This window comes from Adiantum capillus-veneris, chromosome 4 (genome assembly GCF_014529385.1).
Source record: "Adiantum capillus-veneris isolate H3 chromosome 4, ASM1452938v2, whole genome shotgun sequence".
NCBI classification, from domain to species: Eukaryota; Viridiplantae; Streptophyta; class Polypodiopsida; order Polypodiales; family Pteridaceae; genus Adiantum; species Adiantum capillus-veneris.
Genome location: NC_140934.1, coordinates 92,434,443 through 92,442,976, shown reverse-complemented (window position 1 = coordinate 92,442,976; position 8,534 = coordinate 92,434,443). Strand labels below are relative to the sequence as shown.

At 42.5% G+C, this 8,534-nt stretch overlaps 1 protein-coding gene across 1 annotated transcript; it reads left to right on the top strand.

Annotated features, from left to right (window-relative positions):
* The first annotated feature begins 2,352 nt into the window (after window positions 1–2,352).
* On the top strand, window positions 2,353–8,260 carry LOC147459597 (rop guanine nucleotide exchange factor 7-like). Its single transcript, XM_086510824.1, has 9 exons — window positions 2,353–2,573; window positions 3,002–4,148; window positions 4,262–4,621; window positions 4,962–5,078; window positions 5,159–5,313; window positions 5,468–5,542; window positions 6,488–6,778; window positions 6,870–7,235; window positions 7,320–8,260. Exons 2-9 carry the CDS (start codon window positions 3,860–3,862, stop codon window positions 7,713–7,715), a joined length of 2,049 nt encoding a protein of 682 aa, XP_086366950.1. The 5' UTR covers window positions 2,353–2,573; window positions 3,002–3,859; the 3' UTR covers window positions 7,716–8,260.
* The last annotated feature ends 274 nt before the right edge of the window (window positions 8,261–8,534 follow it).

Below are 8,534 nucleotides of genomic sequence, written 5' to 3'. Positions count from 1 at the left end.
CTCTTTGTCTCTCTATGTGTGTTTGTGTGTGTGTCCCCCCCCCCCCCCCCCCCTCTCTCTCTCTCTCCCCCTCCCTCTCTCTCTGCTTAGTTCACGCCTACCAGTTTAGGATCCCATAGTACTTTTATCTTATCATTTTATCATTTTGTCACTCTAACTTTGTATCAGATTCAACACATTGTAACCCTTTGGTCTCATAGGTCATTTTGGCCTTTTGAAGACTTTAATATAACATTTCATTTCATTTTATTTCTCTCTCGGTCAACCACAAGAGCTGTGGAGATCCAGACGGCTATGTAGCTATGGGGCTACGTAGCAGAGAGTACAACAGAGGATTTGAGCCATACTCTCTCGATATCTAGAGTGCAAATGAGGATGGATTCTAGTAGTAGTAGTAGTATTTTTATTCTAGTCTTTAGCACCCAGACATGGTATCAGATTCACAGTTTTGTGACAGTTTGGACACATAGTTGATTTTGGCCTTTTGAAGACGTTAATATAACAAGTCATTTTGTTCGACTTCGTTCTCTCTCTCTCTCTCTCTCTCTCTCTCTCTCTCTATCTTCACATTTTTTGTAACAGTTTGGTCTCATAGGTTATTTTGGCACACAACTACACAGACTCTCTTCGTGCAATTGACGAGGCCACAAGATCTATATTCAACGCCATGCAAAACCTTGATTTCAATGCACCTCCAACCAAAGGGGATATTGATCAAGTTGCTGCACTAGCCAACAATGCAAGTATGATTTGGGGGGTACATGGTTTTTGCACCCTACAGGAGTGTACATCCTTTGAATGACACGTGGAGGCTTGGGTAGAAGTGTGGATGGCATACATTGCTGTGCAAGGAATAGCCAACAACAACAACAACAACAACAACAACAACAACTAGATCTCACCTTTCCTCGTCAATGTTGTGGAAGTAAGGCTTTGACACCATATTAGCATATTGTACTGTTTTTTTCTCTATATCTATCTTATTGTAGTTGTTGTTTTAAGTTTTGAACTTTAAACCCTTTTAATAACAGTCTGTGGTGTTTTTATTGCAGTCTTTAAATGTTGTTCAAAATCGAATTTCATTATTATAGAGTGTGAACCATTGAAATTGATTTGTTGCATGTGTACGAGTGCTCACAAGTGTGACAAAATAGAAAGACACTTATCGCGTTGGTGGTCAATCTTGTTGCCTAACATATATCACAACATTTGAGAAGACAAGTCGCATGTATGAGTGAAAGGATAATGACAAAGAGAGATTTATAAATAATGAATGTTTGAGATTGAGAGAGAGAGAGAGAGAGAGAGAGAGAGAGAGAGAAGCAGATGATGATGGAGAAGAAGCTTGGGTGGTATAGTGATAGAATCATTTACCACTTTTTTTTTAACACACATACAACCATCATCAAAGCACACATATACCTGTGTGTGTGTGTTTGAGAGAGAGAGTGAATAAAGTTAAGAAGGGAGAAAAAATCTTCTTGGAATCTGCTCGTTGGATTTTAAAAAAGCGCTCGCCAAAAAATGCACGCCAAAAAATTACGTCCAACTCTTATGAGGGCTAATCTCTCTAAGCATTGAGGCTAGGAATCTATGGTTTATAGTGATGGAAGTTAAAGACCTACAAAGAACCCTTAGATGGCAAATATGGAGAGTAATCATTCTCTCCTTCTATGAGCCCTCCATAATGTTTTTGATCATTTTTTTTTTCTCCAGAATTCACAATTGTGGGTGATTGTATTATAAAGTCACCAACAGATATACAAATAAGCCTCAAGCTCAAGCCGAAGAACGACAGAGGGTTACATCTGAGCTTAGTATAGAATGTATTTGATCTTAAGATATTTCTCTTCACTCCTATTTTGATGTATCTCCTATACTTTAGTATGCACTCCTGTAACAGACATGATTACCCCTATCCTTCTTTAGGGGTTCTTGTATTTTCCTCATCTTTTTGATTCATTCAGTACTTACTCCACAAAAAATGTTTGAATTTCAAAATGATTTGATTTGCAAAATCTTTCCAAAAATATTAAAAATGTTTAGCTTTACACAAATTGTAGCTAAATTGGCTCTTTTAACCTGGTTTGAATCCAACTTTGTAAGACGTTGCGAATCACATCGCGGCCGACTGACTTCTCTCCCTTGTGCCGGTGGGAGAGTGAGAGAGGGGGCCAATGCCAAACTGAATTATTATTTGAGACGCTTGCTCGTTGGTTGGGTCGTTTATGTCGTGTGTAAATTTGAAATGAACAGTAGAAGCTATTGAATGCCAAATGGCACTTTGCAAATCCTGTGCGAGCAAAAGTTTGGCCTCACGCTCGAGACGGAAGGCCACAGAGAGAGAGAGAGAGAGAGAGAGAGAGATTTCCTTGCATTCATTTCAGTTGCCTTTCACTCATTTTGGAGCTAACCCCGCGCCATAGCTATAGCCATAGCCACCTCTCTCTCTCTCTCTCCGTGCCACTGTGGTTAATTCTGCGTCAGCCTCTCGACTTCCTCTGGTTATTTTCTCGGTGGGGCTCTCTTGCGTGTTCCCTACATCGCATTCACCGTTAATTTTGTCTGCACAGGTGAGCTTCCCTCTCTCTCCCCCTCTCTCTCTCTCCTTCAGATTCACTCCACGCATTTGTATGTATTCTGGTGGCCAGGTAATTTACGAGATGAAAGTTGAAATGAGTAGCTAGCGCTTACATTGTCCTCTGCTCTCTTTCTACCGCTCCTTAGTGTGCATTCTATTGTTCTGTAGAGAACAGACTCTCTCTCTCTCTCTCTCTCTCTCTCTCTCTCTCTCTATGTGCTGTATGCAGTTGTAAATTGTTACTTTCTTCTTCTTCTTCTTCTCCTCCTCTCTCTCTCTCTCTCTCTCTCTCTCTCTCTCTCTCTGTCCGCCCACGCACACACGTATGCACGCACTCATATGCACCGAAGTGGCCGGCTTCGCTGCATTTGCTGTAGCTACGACGACCTGAACAGACTCTTCTCTTTCGATCATTTGCAGGGGAGTACTGTATCTTCTCAACATTCGAAAGAAATCTCTTTCTTTACGGAGTCCTTCTGCCATCATCTTAATCACGTACATCATCTCTGATTCTCCAGCGTCAGCAGCGTCAGCGCTTGCCTTTCTGCAGGTTTGTATCTGTTCTGCGAGGCATAAGAGCTTCTTTGGTGACTCTTTTTTGGTGAAGCTCAGTGCCCAGACCTGACAGAATTGAGCTAAGCGGAAGCTTCCTTAGCTTTCAAATCTGTCTGTCATGCAATCAAAGAGTAGCAGGCAAGAACAAACTTGAATGAGGAGCAAGTTAAATGAGAATTCATATGCTTTCTTGATGATGAGCTTCTGCTCCATGAAGAAGGTTCCTTTCAAATCAAGCTGTTATTGTTTACCTCATCATACAAGAATTTCAGGTCTTTCTCGTTCTAAACACTCGAGAAACATTAGTTTTGAGAGCTGAGACTTGTGCAATCTTCTAATTTTTGAAAGCCAAGCAAGTGAATGCTCAGAGCCTTAGCACAAGGTCCCCTCTAGCCTCCGCTGGGCTAGCTATGCAGCTGGTCGGTCGTAGCTGTAGTCTTGAGCACATGGAGGGGCGACCGTGAGGATCAGCGAAGAAGAGGGAGACGCGCGTAAAGTTCAAGGGCGGGAGCTGCAGTGATGGAAGCCAAGGGTTGAGCCGGCTGGCCGTTGAGGTCAGGCCCTAGCTCTTCTTAGCCTCCAGCCAGCTATAAAAGCACATTCCATGTGGGCTCATGCCCCTTTCCTCAGCGGCTGGCCAGTGCTGTGGCACCTATGTGCTCATTACGTCAGTAGGGCTATGTAGCTGCTGCTTATGCTGTAGCTGGGACTTTTACTCAGCTTATGGATGGCCACGGCCCTGGTGAAGACGAAGATGATCATTGCTTGAAAGTAGTCAGGTGCAGTAAAGGTTATGTACCTACTTTAAGTCATTGGACTCTGCAAGCCCTTAGGAGCTTGACTTGCCAGAGCAGTCTGGTGAAAAGAAGGAATCCAAGCTTCCAAGGAAAGAAAATTTTGAGTCCTGCTGCTTCTGTGGTACCTCTTCTGCATCGCTCGTTTAGCCGTGGATTGTTGAGCTCTGGACATGCGAGATTGAAGCCTGGTTCTGTCAAATGCATCTCCACACTTTGTATGTGGCTTTTGATTATTAGGTCATTTGCTTGTTGTGTGTGCTCTTTCGAGCAATCCAATTTCACAGTTTCCTTGTTTGTGTTTGCTTAAGGTGCTAATTCATTGTGCCAGGTCCAGATAGAAAGATGCGGGATGCTAATGTGAATCCTGCTGGAAGGTTGGAAGCACCATATCAAGCTAGCAGCAGTCAAGGAACAGATGATCTAAAGTTTAGTTTTGAGTCAATGAATACAGATTTTGAGTCAATGAGTACAGATACTCACAGTCTTAGCTCAAGAGTTTCATCAAATAATTGTGACCATAAAAAAATTGGTGTCAACAGCAGTGATGGATTTTCGCTGTCTAGTGAGGCATCGCAAAGAGACTCTTGTTGCCAATTAAAGGCACTGGCAGATATTACCAAACCTGCTTCAAACAGCTTTGTTGCATTTTGGGAAGACAATGAGGAAAGGAAAGAAAAACATGTTTCGGGTAGGCTTTGCTTCCATAGTACTCAAAACGTTGTTCTGCTACCCACATATTCCTGCAGTTGTATGTGCCACCTTAGTTGACACAAGCACTCGACACTGTTTTTGTCATGAAGAGTCGTGTTTTGTTGTGCGCTGCGAAATATTGTAAAAGCTGTGCGTACATACTCACATTCCTAGAGCAGAAGATAGTTACAATATTGAAATAGCATTTGATTCTTGGCTTTCAGAACAGTATAACTTAGGGTGCCGAGACTCTAGTATGTGTTGCAAAAGAATCATGTTGCACTGGGTCATGTTCAATCTACACTTCTACACAGCAAAAATTCTTTATTCTTTGGCAGAACTGGATGTAATGAAGGAAAGGTTTGCCAAGCTACTTCTTGGTGAAGATATGTCAGGTGGGGCAAAAGGTGTTTGCACTGCCCTTGCAATCTCCAATGCTATAACTAACCTGTCAGGTGATAGAGCTTGATGTTTTTCTTTTATATGAGGTTTTAGTTACCAGAAGGTATCTGATACTTTGCTTCACATTTTACAGCGTCTATATTTGGGGAGCTTTGGAGGCTTGAACCCCTTTCACTCGAGCGCAAAGTGATTTGGAAGAGGGAAATGGATTGGCTTCTGTCAGTTGCAGACCACATTGTTGAACTTGTACCTTCTTGGCAGAAATTTGCAGATGGCAGCAGTATTGAAGTATTGTCATAATCCCAAACACCCTTCCCCCCACCACCATCACCAAAAAAATAAAAATAAATTATAAAAACATGAAAATTGATCTGTAGCTCTTATTTTTGGAAGACGTCACAAAGTTTGTTAGTTAGTGAATAATCTCTTTGAAATGGTGCAGGTAATGACTAGCAAGCCTCGAGCTGATGTGCATACCAACCTTCCTGCCCTCCAAAAACTGGATGCAATGCTACTGGTATAGTCCATCTCTTTCTAGGATTGAAAATGTATTATTGTTGAGTTTTCCTATTAAGACTGGATACTGTGGCTTGCTTGGCCGGGCCGAATACATTTAGTATTTTACGAGGGCATACAGACGCTCTTCTCTGGCATAAATTTTTTAGACTGAAGTGATGTAATGAGGGTGAATCAGACATGGTTTCAGGTATTCTGAGCCAGTGTGTGATTAGATGGTGCTGTTACAGATTATAATCATACAATAGCAGGCTAGAGTAGATGCACAACATTGAGTTGGAGCACTGCTTGGTGCTAGGGGGCTAAGTGGTGTACTGTGGTGTCACATTTGGATGAGGTGGAGCATTCAAGTTTCTGGTGTCCATGAGTTATGGTAATGACAAGAGAATTCAAGGAATTAGGGCCCACAACCTTCTGTCATGGAGGGTAAGCCCCTTGCTGACCATCAAGGCTAATTGTAGGAATTGGCTCATATTTGGTGAGGGGACAGTGACCCCTCCACCTTTGTGGGCCTCTTGGGTGTGCTTTTGAAAGGACGGACAGATCCTCATCAGGTCTTTTGCCTCTGTGGGCAGCTACCCCTTGTATCCATACACACACATCCAAAGTGGTTGATACACATGCACAGGTATCAATACTTATTGATAGAGCTCTTTGAGCTCAATTGCTGTTTGTCCTGCTGCTTTTGTGAGTTCTGTCTATGCCAATTTTTACCGGGTCTCTCGGGTGTTCTTTTGAAAGAAAGGATGGATCCTTATCACGTCTCCGGCCTCTGTGGACAGCTACTTGCTTTATCCATACACATACAAACACATGTACACGTGTCAGTACTTTCAGATAGATCTCTTTGAGCGTGTATCTGCTGTTTTTCCTGGTGCTTTTGTGAGTTCTCTCTATGTCACTTTTTAATCTGGCAAGTTTGTTTGGATGTTTTGATCTGTTGCAGGGGTTTTTGGACAGCTGCCAAGAAACTGAGTTTTGGTATGTTGAGCAAGGGGTTGTTGTGTGTGACGATGATGCTCAAAACATCAATGCTCCTATCACTCAGAGGGAAGAGGAGAAATGGTGGCTGCCTACTCCCAAGGTTGCTGCGACTGGTCTTTCAGAGGGAGGAAGGAAGAGCTTGCATCATCAACGGGAGTGTGTAAACCAGATACTTAAGGCTGCAATGGAAATTAATACTCAAATTCTATCTGAAATGGATATTCCAGATGTTTATTGGGATTCATTGCCAAAGGTAACTTTCTATCTTCTTTCATATGCGACGTTATTGACATGAGTGGCTGACTTGTTAAACTGAAACGCAACTATTTCTTACCTTACAAAAGAGTGGAAGGACAAGTCTTGGAGAGACCATCTACAGGCACATTTCTTCAGACTATTTTTCTCCAGAAGCTGTTTTGTGCATCCTTGATTTGTCAACAGAGCACAATGCTGTGGAGGTGGCAAATCGCATTGAGGCTGCTATTCATGTGTGGCGATACCGTAAGCATCCCAAACAAGTTCAGAAACTGAGAAAACGTGGGGATCAAAGTGCAAGGCACACCTGGAGCATCGCTAAAGAGAATGCACCAGACTCAGAAAAGAGAGCTCTTCTTGCTGGAAGAGCAGAAAGCCTTCTTATGTGCCTTAAGCAAAAATTTCCAGGTTTGCGGCAATCTCTTCTAGACATGACCAAGATACAGTACAATAAGGTAATGACATCTAGTGTCTCAACTAAATTAGAGCTTTGTGAAATCCACCTTGTGGCTGATCTCCTTGTTGCTTTGCTTATGTAGGATGTGGGCCAATCTATTCTTGAGAGCTATTCTAGAGTTATGGAGAGTTTGGCTTTTAACATCATTGCTCGGATTGATGATGTCCTATTCGTTGATGACATGACTAAACGGGTACTGCCTGGGCAGCTACAAGCAGTCAAAACCCGGGTCCACCCATTTGTAAGAAGAGGCTATTCTTTGAATCTATCTGTGAATACTCCCTTTGCCACTCCACTGGATACGCCAAGCCTAAGTCCGACCCCTACAAGTCCTCAGGAAGCTCGAGGTGCCCCTCTCTGTGACAAGGTGAATGCACAATCAAACTCTGACAAGTGTGTAGTGGAAGCAGGTAATCCAGGACATAAGCTGGATCTAGGACAACTAACAAAACCAGAGCCAGAATTAAACAGAGCTTAGGCTCCATTCAACCTTTATCGGTGTACATTGGTCATGTACACCAATGACCATAAACTATGGGGTTAAGCTGAAGGCTCCCTTTGGCAATGGGGAAAACAGTTTCTCAGCTTTTGTTAATTGTGTGCGAAATACTGATTTGGGGTGGAAGCCTTCGGCTGACAACAAGACAAGTTGAGTGACGAGTGCTTTGACTTGGAACATAGCAGTTTGCAAGAGCTAAAGCCGATGGGATGGAGAAGATTTGGGGTATGAATATTGTTGAGTGCCATGATGGATATCAAGAAGACAATTTTGTAGGTTTCAAACCCTTGGCTCTTGGTAGGGTTACTGCCGGTTTATAACTGATATATGTCACCATATGTCCTTGTGATAAGCCCATTCCAACTGTATCATTCTTATTACTTCTGACACGCAGCTTGGTCACTGGTATACTATGCTTTGGGTCACCAAGCTGTAAACACTAAACAGATACTCTTGTACATTCAAATCTTCGTGGACGATTGACTTTTGTACCATACAATACATACAGTGGCCTCTTTAGTATTGGTGAATGTCTTACTGCTCTTTTACAATGATATTGTACTGTGTTCCCATGTTTAAATGAATTGAGTAGGATCCATAATCTAGGTAAGCAAAATTGGTGCTTGCTACTGGTTATGAAAAGAGCGATCGAGAGAGAGCATGTTTGCTAAAAATTGGGTGTAAAGTGAAGAGCACTCTTTAGCATTTTCAGATTTTAGACTCCTTTGAAACATGGCTAGATAGAGATTTTGGCCAAGGTATACATTGATGAAGGCATGTTCATGGGCTTGCTTGGCC

Coding starts and splice junctions, on each gene's coding strand:
- LOC147459597 (XM_086510824.1), top strand. CDS start 3,860: ATGGATGGCCACGGCCCTGGTGAAGACGAAGATGATCATTGCTTGAAA. Junction 5,314..5,467: donor CAGATGGCAGCAGTATTGAA/GTATTGTCATAA, acceptor GAAATGGTGCAG/GTAATGACTAGCAAGCCTCG. Junction 6,779..6,869: donor ATTGGGATTCATTGCCAAAG/GTAACTTTCTAT, acceptor ACCTTACAAAAG/AGTGGAAGGACAAGTCTTGG.